Below are 20,167 nucleotides of genomic sequence, written 5' to 3' on the forward strand. Positions count from 1 at the left end.
TTATTATGTATGCATTCTTTATGATGATGGCTGGCAGGTGGAGAACGGTTTTCAGCACGCAGGAGACAAAGTGGACCCTCATGTCTGCAACCCCACAAAACAGTCAAGAGGCCCAATGAAATCCTGGCTCCACTGACAGTCAAGGGGAGTTTTGCCATTGACTTGGTTGGGGCTAGGATGTCACCCACAGCATTCACCCCTATGCAAGAAGCAGTCAAATCCCTTCAGTCCCACATGCCTGCTCAGCTTTCTTTTCCCAAAATGTCTCAGGTTAAAGGGAAGAACTTTAACAAGTGTTTAATTAAAACAAAAAAAACCACTGAAAAGGTTTCTTAGGTATAAAATAGTCTGACTTTGCTGGGAAACTAAAGTCACCCATACTGGGAGCACATTGGTGAATACTACAAACGTGGAAAGGCTGCTGCTGACTGAAATGGGCTTTGGCTCAGACCCTTAGTAACGCCAGTGAATACCTTCCTCTTCCTCTAGGTGTTGACTGTGCTGGAGGAAATGCTGACCACCATTTTGCTGCACGGCTGGGATTTTTCTGGGTGGTTGTGTGTGTAGTGGGGGTGGGGTGTTGATATCCGATCCATGCCTGTGTAGGGTTAACTGCTTTCTTAGTGCAGCTTGGATGAGCTAACACCATGTTCCTTCCCACCCCCTTTGCAGGGTAGAAGCTTAAAGTTTAAAAAACAAATATTGTGAGGGGAACTTGGTTCCTTGAAAATTCAGGAATGCAGGGGGAAAAAAATCTAGACTGGGGCGGAAAAGATCAAGGAATGGAAAAGGAAAAGGACGTGTACATCCCCTGGCAGTCCAGGTTGAGAATGTATTTTTAAACAATGCTAAGTTTCATTTACAGGTGGGCAATAACAATAATGAATATGGTCCTGCTGCCCTCCCCCACTAAAATAATCATCAATAAGTTTCCCTGTATTTATATCCATGCCTGTGTGTGGCCTAGTCCCATTTATCATTTGGTTCCCACTGCAGAACTCTCTCCATTTAAAAAATTATGCATGATACACTGAAGAGACAATTTGGGTTTCCCCCACCTCTCCCCTTCCCTTGAAGAAAGCAAGCCCTTGTCTCATTTGCATTAAACCCCTGCTTCTGTATAAGGGGAAGGACTTAAAGCCTATGGGATGGCTTTAGGGCTCTGCCCCTTGCTTTTGGCTTCTCTCTCACTCTCTTTCTCATTCTCTCTTGCGCTTTGATCTCTGCTTAACAACAGTAACGTCACGGGGGCTATACAGGAGAGTTTTGTTGGAAGTTAGAAAGTTTTGCAGCCTCCAGAGGGCTGTAGCGGCAGTAGCAGCAGCATCCAAGGGACTCCTGAAAGGGGAAGAGAGAGAGCGAGGGAGAGCGAGAGGCTCTGACTGACTCAGTCCTTTAGAAAACTGACTTGAGAAGAAGGAGACAGACATGGAACATCAGCTGCTGTGTTGTGAAGTGGAAACCATCAGAAGAGCCTATCTAGATGCCAACCTACTAAATGACAGGGTTCTGCAGACAATGCTGAAGGCAGAGGAGACCTGCTCGCCCTCTGTGTCCTACTTCAAGTGCGTGCAGAAGGAAATCTTGCCATATATGAGGAAAATAGTTGCCACTTGGATGCTGGAGGTTTGTATGTTTCCGAGATTTCTTTGCAAGCTTCTGCATTAATGAATAAACCCTTAAAGACCCACCCCCCCAACTCACCCCCCCCAAAAAAGAACCCCTCCTTCAGCACGGGATATATTGCTACAGATATATATATTGACAGTCAAGAGGGTGATGCCTTTTATCCCCTTATCTTTTATTTACTTAACAATGAGCTGCCTTCGCTAGAGGAGAAGCGAATCACACCCTGCCATAGCTAAAAAATAAATTCGGGGGGTCTCCCCTGAACCTTTTGGAATGAACTCAGTGCCAGAGAAAACAAAGTTTGAAAGCCCCAGCTGGAAAAAGCCCCCTTAGGAGCCCTTCCCTGGGATCCCAGATGAGAACTGCAACTTCCCAGGCACCCCGACGCCCCACTCTTGTCTCAGGGCTGCACTTAAACTTTGCCAGTTCTTTTAATGGGATTTTATTTTAAATTAATATCCACGTACACGTATGCAAGTGCTGCCCGTGCCAGTATTATGCGCCATCTTTGTTCTTTTATTGCAAAGCAAAAGTGTTTATGAATAATTAGAAAATGAGCAAGTCCCGAGGAGCAAGCCAAGGGGGTCGGGGGGTGCTGCAGAAACGGGGGACCCTGCCAGGGCTGTGGCCGGGAGGCTCGGCTGCTGGGCTCTGTCATGTCTCGGGGAAATGCAGGGTGAAAGTTTCTTTGTTCAGAGCAGAGAGCGAGCTGTGGTCACCCCTCAAAGACATGCTTGTGCTGCAGAAACTTTCGGCAAGGTCGCATGGCAAAAGCCAGTCAAAATGCCCCGCTCTTCTGGCAGGACACGTTTCAGGCCATCCCCAGCAGGATCTAGGGAGCCTGGGCTACATTTTCAGGCTTTTTCCGAAGCCCTGGGCGCCTGCGATCTATTTTTAATTAATTTTTGAAAGCGCAGCACGTTGCCCTTGCTCTAGGAAATGTCGCACGTTGCTTTTCTGCAGGGGGTGAGGGGGACCTTGGGAGTTTCACTTCGGGGTATCTCCCTGGACGCCCCCAGCTGTCCCCTCAGCCCGGGGATCGGTAAAGGACCCCCGTCGGGTCGTTTTCAGCCCTTTTGGGAGCTTCGGCTGATTTTTTAAATATTTTTAAATATTTTTTGAAAAGATGACGTCTGGGGAAATGCTGCTCCGGACGCCACCTTTGTGTCTCGAGTAAAGCGGAGATTAGAATCGGCAGCACCCCGGCAAATAAGAACCAAAAATAAAAATAAAAAATAAAACCAGCAGGGATCCCGGCTCTGACCCCCTTTCCCACCATCGTTTTGCAATTTATTTGCCTTTTTTTTTAATCCGTGAGAATATAGCCCGCGTTTATTTCCCCTTTTTGCCAAAAGTCGGGTGCGGATTTTGAACGCCACATTTCCCCACTTTCTCGTTTGCGACTTTCTCTTTCGGTTTCTTTTAAGTCTTTTGCCCACTCTTTTTGGGTAAAGTTATTTCTTCTCCGTCCCCCCCATACTCTGCCTTGCCCTTCAAGCTTTGGTCGGGGGGAGGAGGCATGATTAGATTTAATAGCTGCAACAATTACTCTTCGTCTCAACGAGCTTTCTCGTTTTCCAGGTTTGCGAGGAGCAGAAATGTGAAGAGGAAGTTTTCCCCTTGGCCATGAATTATTTGGACAGATTTTTGTCGTTTGAACCCCTCAAGAAAAGCCGATTGCAACTGCTGGGAGCTACCTGCATGTTTGTGGCTTCAAAAATGAAGGAAACTATTCCTCTAACCGCAGAAAAACTGTGCATTTACACCGATAACTCCATTAGACCCGACGAATTACTGGTAATTTCATGTTTCCTTCATCTGGAAAAGCAAGATCTGGAGAGAGGAAAATAAATAAAAATCAAACCCGACAGAGAAAATCGCAGCACTTGTTCTTCACATCTTTCCCATGTGGCCCCCTGTTCCACACTGAAGAATTCTGAGCAATTCACCCCGTAGAATTATTCACCTCATTCACCTCCAGCTGCTAGGCTAACTCCATTACCGCACATGGGAGCCAGAGATGTAATTTACATGGCTAGCTCAGAGAGTGCGGATCCCCCCCCAGCTCCAGTAAAATGACATAAAGGGGTTCCACACACTCCTTGGCCAACGAAAATTCGGCTTGTGCAAGTTCTCAGCGATTGCAGACTAAATTATACAGTAGATTATTTGAATGAAAAAATAATCCCTAATATGCGCCTCATTATTACCTCACCCTAAGCGAAAGTACAACCCGGGGACAAAGTAGGTGGGTGGCGCCCTCTTGCGTTCCTAGTCTGCAATGCAGCAATTTGACTGGTTAATGGAGTGCTTCATTTCCCAGCAGCTGGGTGAGGATAGTCTTGCGGTTCATACACAAAAGCACCCCCACCTAGGTAGGCTCCTGCTGCTAATCGTCCTTAACAGCATCACAGCGCCAATGGTTAGCAAGGGTAGTAGTTAGTCATCAGGCTCCCAATGATGCAGAAGTCAGTGCATTGAAAAGATGTTGCATTAAGATTCCACAATGCAGGACAAACAGATGAAATTCACTTTAATTACTTCTGAAGTAATTACTATATTTCAAGCTGTTTCTAAGCAGAGAGTCTAACTGTTTTCCTTTTTTCCCCCCCCCCTTTCCTCCTTTTTGTTTTTGTAGCAAATGGAGCTGTTTCTGGTGAATAAGCTGAAATGGAATATGGCTGCAATGACCCCTCATGATTTCATTGAACATTTCCTTACAAAAATGCCTCTGGCTGAGGACACCAAGCAAATCATCCGTAAACATGCCCAGACTTTTGTGGCTCTGTGCGCTACAGGTATGCCCTGCACACTAAAATGGTGTGTTGTTCCCCTAGCCCGACATGCACACCCACCCCTATCCCCAAGACTTCCCATAGCGTTACCGTACATCAAGCTCACAGCACTCAGTGCAGATCATTTAAGCACTGAGTGTTGTCCCCCGTTGTTTGCAGAAGGTGGATTACTTTGCAGAAGGTAAGTTTCTGAGAAGATGCTTCTCTTCTGAGTTTAACATAAATAAAGTAAATATATAAAACTCTTCCTGGAAAGTGATTAAATAAACCTATCTTAAAGAGTATCTAGATCCTTCTCCAGTGTATATCTAGGCCTAAGCAGGCCTGCCAAAGAATCTCTGGCCTGGAGGGAGACTCTCTCATTGTGGATTCATTTTAAGGCAGTTTTGAAAGTCGGTTAGAAGGAAGAATTTGCAAGTGGTTAGCTCTGTATCTGGGTGCATTTCACTGGAATGTTTAAAATCTCTCTCATTCAAGTTGCCCCTTCTCCCGTGCCAGTGAATGGTGAATTGCAGAAGGGGCACATGGCATGGAGGTTTTCCTGGCATAGGGCTGAGTCTGCCATCCACACCCAGCTGGCCACGTGCTTTGCTGAAGGCATGTGCAGGGGTGGCCTCCAGAGGAGCCAGAGACACTGACTGTTCCCCGGGCCAGGTTTGCAGAGGCCTGATCTTTGGTTTCAAGGGCACTGTGTGCATATTTGTGCTAGTTCCCTGGAGCTCCACGTGCACAAATGGTGTATGTGTGCGTGCATGCACTTTATCTATTGAACCATAACAAGAATAAGATGGGGAGCAAGATCAGAAGAGCAGCACTGCCTTTATGATCTCCTTCCAGAGACCTCTCTTCTCATGTGAAAGAGTGGAGGGGTTGGCAGGACAAAGGTAGTTTTTAGAGGATTGATCAGTTTTTTCTTTACAAATCTGCTTCACGTGATTCCCTTCAATGTGGCAAGAGAAACCAAAATGTGGCAAAAGAATAAGGAATCAAAGGAAGCCAAAGCAAATGTTCCTTTGAAGGGAAGCCTGTAGCATCATAAAAAGATGAATGTCAAGGATCTTTTTGACACTAATACAAACTCACTGGAAATGAGTAATATTGCCTTTATGAATATGAATATTCATATCCAATAATAGTTAATGAAAGAAGAGGTCAAGCCTGCATGATCATGAGTTATTTAGTCTGAAGAAAAGATCTCCATACTTGAAAGCTTAGGATATATTTAAAGCCAAAGGGCCAAATTAATCCCCAATGTAAGTTAGCTTTCAGTGGTGTTACATCAGGGATGGATTTGGTCAAAAGATCCAAGAAAAATAATAAGCACTAAAAAAAAGAAAAATAAATTATTGGCATCACATAGTCACTCTGACCAAAGTGTTTGGCCTGGAGATATAGCCACAGAATCTCTAAAGATAAATAAATAAATTATTGACGGGTTTCAGCCTTGCCTTTATCCTGGGCCTAACTACAGAATGGCAGGCAGCTCACAAGTTTGGCTGGAAAAATGATCAGTGCATTGCTCCTAATAGCTGAGTATAGAACTTTTCCAAACAGTTTTTAGAGGATTTGAAACAGCATTTGTGGAAAATCAAATGTCTTCTAGACAGATTCAAGCAGAACAACGAGGTTGCAGTGAATCCTAATGTGTGATTGCTTGGTTTGAAGCCACCTAAGTTAGTTGTAGCTCGTGTTTCTTTATAGCTATCCAGCCTCCCCTTTGGATACGGGGATGGTTAACCTAGGTTGTTGTGCTGGCGGTGATAGTGATGAAAACAAGAGTAGTTCAAAGGTTGAAGCCTTGCTAAGAGTCCAGTACTTTGATCTACTGTCAGTGTCGTTATGTTTCTTTTAGAAAGCACATCCAGAGCCTATATTTAACACTATGCTCCACACCGCATGGGTAGCTGGAAAATGGATCAGCAATTGTGAACCATGTTCAGAGAATTTTACTTAGCTTTTAAAAATAGCGTGGAGGTCATCAAGATTGTGGGCCCTATGCAGCACTCCCTTGAAGTCATTGGGAATATTACCTGAGTAAGGAGTGCTGAACAGAGCTGTTTGATCAGCTTTGGATTTTTATTTACTTTTTGAATGCCAAGATTTTTTGTCTCTCTGATGACTCCCTTTTTGGCTAGTGATGCCTAGATAGAAATCAGGACAAGATGAAGAACGTGTGGCTTCAGCAACATCTGAGCTTCACTTTTTGTTTCATTATCTTTTGTCTTGCCTAATCTAGATGGATTGCAAACCTGTTATATTTGCCTGAATACCTTGTGGGCCTGATCAAAAGCCCATGGAAGTCACTGGAAAATTGAATCCACTGGCCTTTGGATCAAGCCTTGTACGAGCACTACTTGAAATACAACCTGCCTCCTAAGCTAATGGTAGATCACTTAAGATGACACAGCCAAGTAATTACTATCTTAAAAAAAGTTTAATAAGGTGAAGGCAGGGGAAGTGCTTGAAGATGTGTTTATTTGTTCCTGATAGAGAAGATTACATAGGAAGGTGATGTTGAGTGGAAATCCCTTTATGCTCCCTCCTCAATTGTCTGCCTAATAGAAGGGGATTTTGTTTTTTTTAATATATTTTCACCAAAGGATGCCTTTTTGCTGTGGTAGCTTAGAGAAGGAAAGAAAAAATTACCGGGGTTGTTTGACATTAACACATAATTGATCTTAATGAATAGGGCTTTGGCACAGCCAAGCAAGGCAGGGATAACTCAAAAGGAAACAGGCCTTTTTTGGCCCAAGTTAAGACTGGAGTTAAGGAAAAACTCCAGCTCTATACAAGCAAAACAATGAAAAGGAACAAATATTGGGAGCTTCAGTGTTCCATTATGTTCCTTTGGTTATCTAAACATACCAGGCCCCTTTTTGTTATTATTCTTGTTCTTGTTCTTCTCCTTCTCCTCTCTTTCCTCCTCCCTGATGGAGAGAGAGAAAGAAAGACCTCCCTTTGAAACAACCTCGCTACAATTCTTCTATTCTCTGACCTTCATAAAATTGGGAGACTCAAGGTATGTGACCAGTTGGAACCTGTTGCATCTTGCAGCCAGTGATTTATGTGCACAGTTTTGATTTGCCTCAATGAAAAGATTTTCATTCATAGCCCCCAGCTCTCCAGACGGATGGAATTGCTGCTCCATTTAAAAAGGAAAAGGGGTGACTCGCCTTGTTAGGAATTTTTTTAAAGCACTGCAGCGCCTAGATGCCTGCTTTGTCCTCCCTTCAGGGTGGCTGGCATTCTTCTCTCTCCTCCCCCTCCTCTCTCTCTCTCTCTCTCTCTCTCTCTCTCCCTCTCTCTCTTTTTAACAACGCTGAAGTTGTTTATTCTTTTTGGATGAAGTCTCAGATAGGCTACTGGGGATGTGTGCTTCAATTGATGGGGCCCCCTTCCCCATTGTGGCTGTGTCAGGTCTAATTCATCTCACCGAAGCCCCCTTGTTCCTGAGCGCTCAATAGCGCAAGATGAGGCGATGGAGGCTGACAATGATGCCACACTCTTCACTTGGGGGCATCCAATTACAGGCCAGAGGGGCCCCCTGATTAATATGCTGAAATTAGTGGTCTCTGCCACAAATAATTCCTTGTTGAGTTGCAACAAAAAGACAGTCCATGCTGCTTGTCTGGAGTGGTTATGGGGACAGACACAAACTGGTCATTTAAACTTCATTATTACTTTTCCACCTTGGACAGAATAAGTGTGTGACTATGAATTCATGTTCTTGTTTATTGCCCCCTTTAAAAGAAAAAAGCAACTAGAAATCGTAACTTGCTACTGTCTGAATGGACTCATTAAACTTACACAATTTTTTTTTTTTTTTTTTTTTTTTGAGAGGGATAATTATGCAGAAATTAATATACACTGGAGTTAATTCACTGTGACTGTGCATGTGTATACATCCACATTTTGATTAATCAAATCTTCAGACCTATTTAAACCCACGGAAGCCTCTCATTTTGTAAGTGTACCTGACAAAACAAACCAGTGATTTGTTTGAATGAATAGATCAGATTCTATCTATGGGATGCATTTATTGGCAGTGGTCAAATTGAATCTATTTAGGAATCTTTTGGGAAAGGTAGAAAGGCCTTTAGGAATTGGGAACAGGTGGGGGAGGGAAGAGGTAAATTAGACCTGTTTCAGATATGTCACCAACATGACATGAGTTTAGATACAGATTGGCTTTTAGCTAACAACAAATCACGTACAGAACTCTGCTACTCTTAATCACAACTATTTAATTTTGAAGGCACTTAGAATTTCATAGAGCTCTGGGCAAATTGCCCTGTGGAAGGTGGATATTGGTCAGGGGTACAGATGGAGTGTCAGTGATATATAGATCCCAAATGGTACTTACAATACCTACAACAATATGTGTTTAGTATATACAGAGGGTTCTGATGCTGCTTTACTGGTAAAACCTTTACACAAAAGTTATTAAATCATAAATAAAGGAGATGAATGATTTAATATTTAAATGATTCCATAGAGCTCCCTACCTAAGTTTAACATTTCTTTGATTTAATTTAAGGGTTTGGCAGATGGTTTATGTTTATATAGTCAGGGAGAAGTTGTACATTTGATAATAGGTGAAGGAATGTATCTCAAGTTATTGTATATAAGGTGACCACTCTCCTTTCTCCCCTAAAACATTTACTAGTACCACTTATTTGTTTTCCTCCTAATACCTGGTCCAGGGTACACTTTGCCATGAATCAAAAATCAAACACATTCCTGTATAGCAGAAAGAGCTTTAGCATTAAAATGTGGATTATTCCACATTATTTGCCCTTATTAAAAAAAAAAAAAAAAAAAAAGGAATAACATTCTAATGGCAGAGATAGGCCCCACAAGGAATCATGGGAGTGGCTTTGTAGAGAGACCTACAGCAATGCAGTCTGGAAGGGGGCCCAGCCTCTTGTCAGCATGGTGTCACATCAGAATGTAACTGATTGTCCGCCAATTCTTGGGACCCCCGTCACTTAGTTATGCCACATTTACATTAAATCCCCATTGCCAGGATGGATGGCAGTCACTGACAAGAGACTGGGTTGAGACAAAGCATTTTTAAGATGAAACCTTAATTTAAATATGGAATATTCACCTACTGGCAGGTTTAAGCGGTCTCAGTCTCTGGTTTTGGTTTTTGCTTTTATTTTACATTAAAGTTATACATTTCTCTATTTCAGTTCTAACGTAATTGTAAAGGTTTATGTTTTAAATAATATATGATTCAGAGACTTACATTACATAATGCACCTGATCTTGCAAATGCTTTAAAATGTGACTAGCTTTACTCATGTGAGTAATCCCATTTATTTAAATGGGACTACTCATAGGAGTAAAGTATATTTTAATGTGTTTGCAGGATTAGGGCTCTAATATCCTAAAAGTCCCTCAAAGGAATGATTAGCCTTTCAGGCTTTTCTCTAAAAGGGGTTTCTCACTCAGGTAAAATTATTCATGTATATAAGTGCCTGTGGGCTTGGGCACTAGAGTTGCATGTATTGTGAAGTTACTTCAGGAGGAAGCTTTATGTTTACATTCCTCCGGCCTCTTAAGACTTATTATCTGGCAATCATATCTGACTCTGAGGAGTGACACAAGCAAGCTCATCCTAAAGAAATCAATTCTCTTTCTTTTTTCCCTTCTCTCTTTAAACAGATGTTAAGTTTATTTCAAACCCACCTTCCATGATCGCAGCTGGGAGTGTGGTAGCAGCTGTGCAAGGCCTTCACCTGGGAAATACTAACACTTTCCTCTCCTATCAATGTCTCACACATTTCCTATCACAAGTTATCAAATGTGACACGGTAAGTGATTCTTTCAATCTATCCTTACAGTTTTATGAGTGCCTCGCTGTAGTATATGATTTGACGGTAAACGCTGATCAAAGTAACACTTGGAAGGGGTTTTCATGTGTATTTTCTTTTGTTCTTCCCAGTGACTATTAGTCATTGTTATATACATTAATAATCAGAGATTACGCTACTGCAGTTCATTGATATGAATACCATGACCAGTTCTAATGTTCTTAAGATAGACATATCAACACAGCAAAGGAAACTCTTAAATTGATTTAGGACAATTGCTTAGACCGTATTCGGTTTATAGGTTATTAAACCAGCAGTCTGTGTAGAACAAAAACCTTTAAAAAAGGAAATAGTTACTAAGATTGCAATAAAGAGATCTTATGGTATCTCTGACCTTATCTTTGACCACTCCTGAGACCCTTTATTGTGCCAAGTGGTGTGAAATGCCTTTCTTAAGGGGGTTCTAATTATCTAATTTGGTTTATTACGTGCTAGACCTGCACAGTAGCTGGTATTGAATTCCTTTTTGGAACAAATGTTTGTCCCACGACTTTCTGACAAGGTAGATGGTCCTCACAGGACTCTCATTTTGCCCCACAGCTTCCAGGAGATGCACATCAGTAACTAGTGAGCAATAAACCTTTCATGAGTGAATGGGCCAGGAAGGGAGCCTACAAGGAAGACCTAAAGTCAATGATCCATGTCATAATGGTGTGTGAAGTTGGGGCAGAGTTTAGCTTTGTTTTGTAACAATGTGGAAGACCAATAAATAGATGCTTTAAAAAGGTTCTTGTGAGGTCTCCAGCACTGGACAATGACTCAAATAAAGACAACCCTGTGGTTTGCAACAGAATCTTTGAGATACTTTTAAACCCTTCATTTTATGTGTTCATAAACTGAAGATATATACATTCTAACAACCAAATAGCTCAGACCCAAGTTAGTATAATGGGCTGTGATATGCACAATTTTAATGACTGTTAGCAAGGTACTTTTCTGTGAAAGCATTGTAAGGATTGGTTCCCAAATAAGGGAATATTTTTGTGATATTTTGATAGAATTTAGGTGAGACCAACACTGACAAATACTTTACTGTTGCTTATTATCCGCCCACCTTGACTATTTCAAGATACTATACCACACGGTTCAGCAAATTATTTTTGCCCTTATTAATACTAGAAGCAGAATTTAATAGTATTGATTCAGTGCTGAAATGTTAAATATTCTTAAGTATTACAGATGCTGTAAATATCCCACTGCTGGTGTGGTATATATCTGCAAAATTTTGGCTAATTTGTTAGGACAATGCAGGTGCATCACTTTATGTTTGGAATCTATCCAATTCAAGAAATTTGAATCAAGTACTTAGGAACAAGCAAGCGACCTGCTCTCAGCACTGATAGTGAATGTCTGATTTAAAAGAAAATATTGTTTAAATTTTTCTGATATATAACCATGGATTAGATTCTATGACACCACTGAACTTTGCATCATGTAGAACTGCAACATGTCCTTACATGACTTGATTTGGTCAATATCGGAGCTCTTTGAAAAAGGAAAGCAGTTTTAATTAGAAGTAAAATCACTTTGGGATTTGCGTTTTATTATTCTTAAGTAGTCTGCAAAGCCTCAGTCTGTGTGAACTGAACTGAACTTAAAAGGAAGATCTTTAAGGTGTGTGTGGGAGAAACTTTTTCAATAATTATGTTTATGTCTTAAAGTAACAAGAACTAGACATTAAGGTTTTTACATACTTTGTTACATAAAGTAAGAAATACCACAAAGTTATATGTGAATTTCTTTAAGGAACCTCAAAAAGGAAAGATCACCTAAATCTTTGTTGTTTCTTTCTTGGTCTTCTATATTAACATGATTTCTATTCCCATGTTTATAATAAAAGTGCAATATCCTCTGCTATAATTATTCTGTGAATTTGACAATTAGTTGATTTTCTACAAAGTGGGATCTCTAGCCTTAGAGCTTACTGCACATTTCCTATGAAACAAGTTAATTTAACTGATGGATCAAACACTAATCATGATCTTGACATTTTTCTTAATAACTTTGTTTGGGTTGTGGATCCACAAGTGATGGCACACATTGACATATATTTAATATCATGTAGACTGGATTGTTTTGAAGTATTTATTAAACTGATGCATTTTGACAAAATAATTACCACTTTTCCTGTCGGTTTGCTAGCTGGAGCAGCTGGTCTGTTGGATTTCAGTTTTCATAGTTGACATAGTTTCATAGACTCAAGAAAGTTGAGTGTAAAATAAAATGAGTATCACCTGATTTAAATTCTTTTATGGTTCATGTTTATGTGGGTAGGAGTCCAGTTTCCCATTTTGCCTTTGATCAATGGTAATTAGAAGTCAGATAATCACAATTAGAAGTCTTGGGCTGTCTTCCATCATTCTATTCCTGACCCCATTATCCAAATGGATTGAATTTTTCCTGACATTTATTTCCAGGCGAGAAATTTGCTAAACTAGATTAGATTGGGTTTCCATGCTGTCTGTTAACACAGTGGAATTTGCTTCTCATGCCTGCCCACACCTTCAAACATGTGTCTGTTATTCTTAATGAGCCAGGCAATAACAAAGGATTTCCAAATAGATTTTGTTGTTGTTTGTTTTCTTTAGATCTGACCCTAAATCTTATGCTGGACTGAATTTCAATCTGATCATGTCTACTGTGTATGTTAAATAAAGGTATTTGACCACATCAGTAAGCTAGTAGGCCCCCCTTTTTTTTTCTCCCCCCACTTAGAAGCTTAATTAATCCAGGAAGGGTTTATGACCTTGAACAAACTGTGGTCATTGAAAATTTGAGTAGTGAAGCAAAAAAATTGTTGGGCGAAGTTATCAGACTAGCACACAAGTTTTGTATTTGCTCCCACTCTTCAGAAGCTGTGAGTAGAATGGAAGAACAAAATTTAAGTGTAACACTGATCTTCAGTAATGTTATGCTAGTGATGAAAAGGTATGCAGTAAGTTTTCTACTTAGTGTGTAGCAGTTTGAGAAATCTAATATATTCTTGCAGAGAAACTGTTCATTTAATATCTATCTGAAAAAATAATTTGAAGAAAAACACATGAAACATTTCAAACATCACTTTGATCATTAAATTGCAGTTTAACAGATAGTTTCTTTACAGTATTGTACGTTATTTAACAACATATGGTTATAACTCAATCCACTCCTGCAGTCTCAGAGTAAAGATTATTTTCTGTGATCAAAAGGTTACTTTTAAAGTACCCAAAAGGAAAAGAATAATAATTTATAGAAAACCCCCTTCTGAGCTGGTTACAAATGGATTAATTGCTTGCTTAATTATATGAGTAAAACTAGCGCACATTTCAGAATTCAAACATGTAAGTGAGAGTGTTTCCAAAATACAGAGCCAGGGTTGGGATTGCCCTGAAACAAATGTGCATTGGCTGTCAGTGAGAAACTCGCCACCTAGTTATGGCTGAGTCAATCTCAAAGTGCCTGGACTGTCTAGAAGTTGAAAAAGAAACTGTATTTATTTATTTTTTCCACATAGCTATTATATGTATCATGGCATGTGTGCTATCAGGAGTTAAAATGGGGGTCCTATGTGATCTGTCATATCTTGGGGAGTCTTGTTAGAGATCTTACTAGGAAGGCCAGAGCTATGTAGGAGTCAAAGGCATGGTGACTTTAGGATATGAGGCATTTCTTTTTGTCATTTAAAATACTGTGTGTCTCTGTCAAGAGGAAATATTACACTAGGGTTTAAACCAGAAAAGGTCATAGGTTATGTGTTTTCAGTGAGCTGTAACTGATGGTCTGATCTGCTTAGAGGTAGGATTAACCTCCCTCTCTCTCAGAAAGGACTTGCAGAGAATTGTTTGCTTGGGTTTCTAATCTTATTTTACCCCAAATACCATGTGCCCTTATTGGTGGCAGAGGTTCTTGTGGTAGTGGAATCAGTGAAAAGCTGGCAGATCACACAAGAAGCTTCTGAATGAAGGCAGAATTGAAACTGGGAGATAAAGAAAACAGCAGGCAGGTCACCCTCTCAGGAAAACAACATTCATTCTCAGTCATGCACATCCTAACACTTTTGACGGCAATTTATCATGGAAGACTGGGTTCACCGCAAGGGCTAACGCATGTCATAGGTTAAATCAGAAAAGGCAATACTAAAAGAAAACTTCAAAGTCCTTAATGCACAAAGTTAAATATATTGAGAAAAGCTTACGATGTTTGTTATAAAGATATGAGTAAACAACGTGGCGGAGGAATTCTGGCAAAATGCTGTGTGATTGTCTTGCCTATTTAAGGCTCTCCAGGCCTATGCCCATGCAATGGGTGTACATGGCACTAAAGAATGTCTAATCCTGCATTTGCAGGAAGATAGACTGGATGATCTAACAACTCTTTTCCATCTCTAATTTATGTGATTTTGTGAATAAATAGATTTAGCATGCTTGATATGCCGATTCCGAACTGTACACTTTGATGCCCGGGGAGGGGAGGGGAGGGAATGTTCTTTTATCCATATGAGACTTGATCCTGTGAGGTGCTTTGTGGCCTTAATTCCTATTGAAGGGACAGTGCCTAGCACCTTCCTGGAGATATGAGACACTCAGCACTTAGCCAGGATCAAGTTCATATTGAGCTATGAGTCATGGAGAGAATTGTCTCACTCTTAGTTGGTGTCTCTCTCTATGACGATGAGTGTAGCGGCAAGTTAAAATTGGCAACACTTTCTAAATCACTGCCATAAGGTCACTGGCTGCTTGATGGTACTGACCTGCATTCAACAGAAATGCATCCATTTTGATTTTTTGGGATGCTGCATTTTTGGTTTAGATGTTTTCAAAGTTAGGAATCAATTAGCTAACTTGATCAAGCCACTGCTGAATATAGTCATAATATTAGTTACTAGTATTTTGTATTTATATAGCACCTTTCATCTGAAAACCTCTTCTCAACAAAACTTAGCCATTCCTTAGCTTGGAAGCCATTTATGTTTATGAGCTGACCTATATCACTTCTATTGGATTACAGTGCCAAGGCATTTCTGTCGTAAAGGTAGAAATTATATAGCACCACAGTCTTGGGCCTAATTCTGATGTCACCCCAGTTTTATGCCCAGTATCTGCACCAACTGCAAGATGATAATTCCTGATTCACCCTGCTGAATGAGGCTATTAGAATTTTTCCAAATATGTGATGCATGAAACTCTCGTACTCATGAAAGATGCCAGATTGACAGCTTTGGAGACAGAGTCCTCTGTTCATCTACAGAACACTCACAGCACAGGCAGAAGTAACACAAGCTTCATCACATTGTCCCACAAATGTGCCATTAGGGTTGGATGGACCATCACCAGGGTGACACTATAGTTTAGTCTTCATGGCCCATTCAGTCATTGGCTTCTGTGCTGAGACCGACAACACTGGGTTAGGTATGGTAGCAGTTTGTTGAGATGCACACTTATCCCACTGGGAGATGAACTGAGATTACACACTCATTTGACATAATCCACTAAATACCAGATGGTAAAAATTTAGTTGCTGAACTGCACTGGATTCAACTCAGCAACCTGTAGTCCAACCCCTTGACCTATCTAGTCTTCATCTCCTTTCCCCCTACCCCCCACGTAAATGGCGTCACATTTTTATTTACCTTCTACAAAAATAGTATTTGGATCATGATTTTATGTATTTTCTAAAGGTTTGTGTTCCCCCTCCCGTTTAATCTTCTTTAGGATTGTTTACGAGCTTGCCAAGAACAGATTGAATCCCTCCTTGAATCAAGTCTACGCCAGGCACAGCAACACAACATATCTTCAGAAACAAAGACTGTTGAGGATGAAGCAGATCTTTCCTGCACACCCACTGATGTGCGAGATGTGAACATTTAAGAGGACTTCTACCAATGGATTTGTTTGGCAATGAGAGCAAACAAAGAAAGGGCATCTGAGAAGGAATCAGCATCAGGATCTCTACCCCAGAAACCCTTTTCTCCAGGACATTTTTATACCAGAAGGGAAAGCTTCACTCTTGTTATTTTTTCCTTGCTCTTTCTCCCTTCCATCTGTGACTTCAAACAAACAAACAAAAAAAATACCCCAAAACTGTCTTAAAAAAAAAAAAAAAGAAAAATAATATTTGCATGACCCCAAGGGGTTTGTGCTACAAAAAATAGAGGATTTTATACAATAATAATCAACTAGTTTTTTATTAAAGTGTTCTTGTCTGTATGTTGTAAAAATAGGCATTAACACACAAAATGTCTCCAGGGGAGGTATTAGATTTGATTTCTTACATATAAAACAAACAAACAAAACCAACGAACGAACCATTTTTAAAGTAGAAGAGGTTTTTTTTTAATAGAAAATGACATATTCTTTTTGTTTTTTTCCTATAAAAAGCATAGCTTTAATGCAGTTCTAGGCTTTTCTGTATCTTGCTTGCTTACGCATTTAGTCACTTTATAATTCATCTGTAAATGTTCATTTTATTTCCTTAGGTTTTTATCCTCTTCACCTTATAAATGGTTAACGTAACCCGTAAGTTAGTGTATTTTAGTATACAGCATTATTATATGTTAATCTTTTGTACCTGTGGATTGCCTGTGCATAAGGCTTTTGTAGGGTTCCAGCTTAGCATTGTCGGGGAAGGCCCAATGTACTACTCATACGATACTCTATTATAAAGAGAAACCGAAATATTGACATAATATATTATATTTTTGTAATCTTCATATTTTTATAGTTACCTGTGTATAAAATGCTGGTCTGACCCAACAGATATTCAGCCTCGTTATGGTCAGGTTCAATCCACAGCCTAGTCTTTTTTTTTTTTTTTTTTTTTTTTTTTTTAATATTCTAAAACCATTCCATTCAAAGCACTTTCAGTCCATTAGATATAGGAAATACGTTCTTTTATTGTGGGAATCTTTTTTTTTTTAAATGGAATGGTTTGGAAATATATAAGTGCTTGTGCGCAAACTTTGAATTGCAAAGCAAGTGCATTTAACTATGGTGTTAGAGGAAAGGTGATTTTTTTTCGAAGGTTGTGTTCCAGTGAGAGAAATTGCATTCACAAATTGCCAGGATATCTTCCTATCCTTTTCTATAGAAAAGTTGAAGTTTAGAAATCCTTTGGTGCCAACTCACGTTTGTAAATTAGGGGCCTTAAAGGTTCACATATAGGACACATAGTTTAAGGATTGTCTCTAGATATTTTACAACTGAAGGTTTTTAAACACTAAAATATATAATTTATAGTTAAGGCTAAAAAGAATATTTATTGCAGAGGATGTTCATAAGGCCAGTATGATTTGTAAAATAATGCAATCGCCCCTTGATTTAAAAAAAAAAAAAATCTTTCTACCCTTGATGTTGCAGTTTTAACACAGCTTCTTAAGGAAAAAAAAAGACACTCTTTTCAAAAACAATGTATTTGGCCCCTTCTTAGACATTTCCAAAAGCTATCTAACCATGAGAAACACCATAGTTAAAAACGAAGATATTTGGTGTACTTGAAAGGAGTTCTTATTCCAATGTATCCCCCCAATTTTTTTTATTTAGCTACAAATAGAAAATTTGCACATCTTGGCTATGTATCTTTTTATTATTATTTTAGAAAGTAGCTGAAGGGACGTGGACATAGCTGTTGAAGTTGATGCTCGAAGAGAATGTGATGGTGAAATGTATGTGAGAAAACTGCCGCTAAGGTGTTGATTGTAAAAAAAAAAATTTAAAAAGAAAAGGAAGAAAAAAAAAAAAGAAAAAAAAGGAGTGGATGCTCCATTTTTATTGAGCTGCTATGGATAAATTCCCAGCATGGTTTGAAAAAAAAAATTAACATTGCTTTCTGTATCTTTGTCATTGTGTTTTGCTGCTATTTTATGGATCAGTTTTTTTTTGTTTTTGTTTTTTGTTGTTATACAATGTCATATACTGCCATGTTATAGGTTTTAATTTTCTCATAGAAAATTATATTATTGACATCATTTTTTGTAGATTTTTTTATGTGATCAATTTTTACTTAATGTGATTACTGCTCTATTCCAAAAAGGTTCCTGTTTCACAATACCTCATACTTCAGTTAACCATGTTTAGACAGGTTTTAATGTTCGTACACAGTGCCTCATAGTTCTACTGCAAACTGAAATGCATTGAACATTATTCTGAATGGGTCTCGCGATTCGCAACTAGTTTGCATTAATTTAAAAACGGCAGACATTTCAGAAGATCAAATAATGTCAGTTTTTTGTTATGCGTTTTATAAAGCTGGATTCTTTTGTCTGATCTGGGGTTTATTATCATAGTAGTTTTAAGATGTGTTATTAGCCACATTGATATATGAAAGGTGCATTATAATATAACTCTTATATGCCAATTGATGTTGTTTCCCATCAGCTGGGACTCATCATTTGGTATGATAGGTTATCTTCTGGAACTCTAAGTATTTTGTGTGTTTAATCTGTTATAATATACTAGGGTTTTTTGTTTTGTTTTGTTTTTTGTTAATTATAGCATAATGCTAATTTAAAAAAGCCTGTAAATCTCATAAATAAGCCAGCTAACAGAGTTGTATGCTGAAAAATAATCTAGCTGTTGCCTGTATGCTGCTAAACCAAAACAGAATTAGAACTCATTTTGAGGGCAAATGCAGTTAAGATCCTACACAGTGTATAAATAAAGCATTGCAATGCTACTAGCAGTCGCAGGACCCAGGAGGACTGGATACATTCTGTCCAAATTTCAGGAACATTTCTTACTGCTTACCTCATAAACACTTCTGTTTGTGGCATCTCTGTGTCTCTGAACCAAACATGATTATTGCATTAGTGGTTGTTGGTTATATGTGTTACACTGAGTGGCAGTGTGTACTGCAAATTTCTTTAAATATTGTATGTACTAAAAGGCCAAATCGTGATAAGCGGGTTCATGTGCCAACAGAGATGCTTTATTTGTCACATTATTATAACAATCTATAGTAAGCAAGCAATTCAGATTTGTACATTTTTTTATATTGTACTTATTGGCATCACTGGTCTGAAATGCACATTTTCACCAACAGACCTGTAACAGACAAGTTTCCAGCAAAAGAACTAAAGTCTAGAAATAAAATTTGTAAAACTCAGTTTCTGTGTGCTGTGTTTTTTATTAGCTTCATGAATGTGAATTCACAGTTTAACAGCATACAGCAGTTTTTAATCAACTGGATCCTGATGTGGTGAGTAAACCACGTCATTTTTTTGTGTGGACACTCTATGCTTTAAAGTCTGCAGTGTTTAAATAATTCATTCTTCAACATTTCTAGGAAGTTACAGGTATTTTGGCAGTGGGTCAGTCAGCACAAATTTATAGATATGTCAAAGTTTCAGGTTTTTTGTGCTTAAGATTTTCTTTGATGCCTTTATCTCAGCTAACCAGGTGATGACATAATGCAGTTGGTAGATCTTTTCAATAATAGGTAAAATAAATTAGGCTTTTGATGCTACAAAAGCATTTCTTGCTTTTAAGTTTACCAGAGTAATGGAAATGTCTCTAGGTTCCCCTTTAGATAACCACTAGTGTGTTTCAATGACAATAGTGTTAGATTTTTATTCCCCACTTGCCTCCATTGTGCATTATTACTGTTAGTTCAAAAAAAGCAGTAGGTAAAAGGTAAAATCTATATATTTTTATATAAAAGGTAAAAATATATTTTTGTTCACAGAGCCTAACACTAGTAAGGTATAATGTACAAAACAGTAAAAGAAGAATTGAACTAGGCTTGAAAATAACAATGGTAGATATGTACTGGATCATTTAGCAATTTAAGTCTGTGTACTCACTTTAAAGATCCAATACATTATTTATATGAATACCAAACTAAAATTAGGTTGAATTATAAATAATCATGTCCTAATCTGAAGTCCTAAAA

At 39.0% G+C, this 20,167-nt stretch overlaps 1 protein-coding gene across 1 annotated transcript; it reads left to right on the forward strand.

The window, feature by feature from the left end:
* Positions 1-1,190: 1,190 nt before the first annotated feature.
* CCND1 (cyclin D1) lies at positions 1,191-19,381 on the forward strand. The gene is made up of 5 exons (XM_067558219.1): positions 1,191-1,626; positions 3,211-3,426; positions 4,268-4,427; positions 10,095-10,243; positions 15,994-19,381. Exons 1-5 carry the CDS (start codon positions 1,429-1,431, stop codon positions 16,147-16,149), a joined length of 879 nt encoding a protein of 292 aa, XP_067414320.1. The 5' UTR covers positions 1,191-1,428; the 3' UTR covers positions 16,150-19,381.
* Positions 19,382-20,167: the final 786 nt, after the last annotated feature.

Source organism: Emydura macquarii, unplaced genomic scaffold (assembly GCF_026122565.2).
Source record: "Emydura macquarii macquarii isolate MOO-44397 ecotype Brisbane River unplaced genomic scaffold, CSIRO-AGI_Emac_v2 contig_1876, whole genome shotgun sequence".
Lineage (NCBI taxonomy): Eukaryota > Metazoa > Chordata > Testudines > Chelidae > Emydura > Emydura macquarii.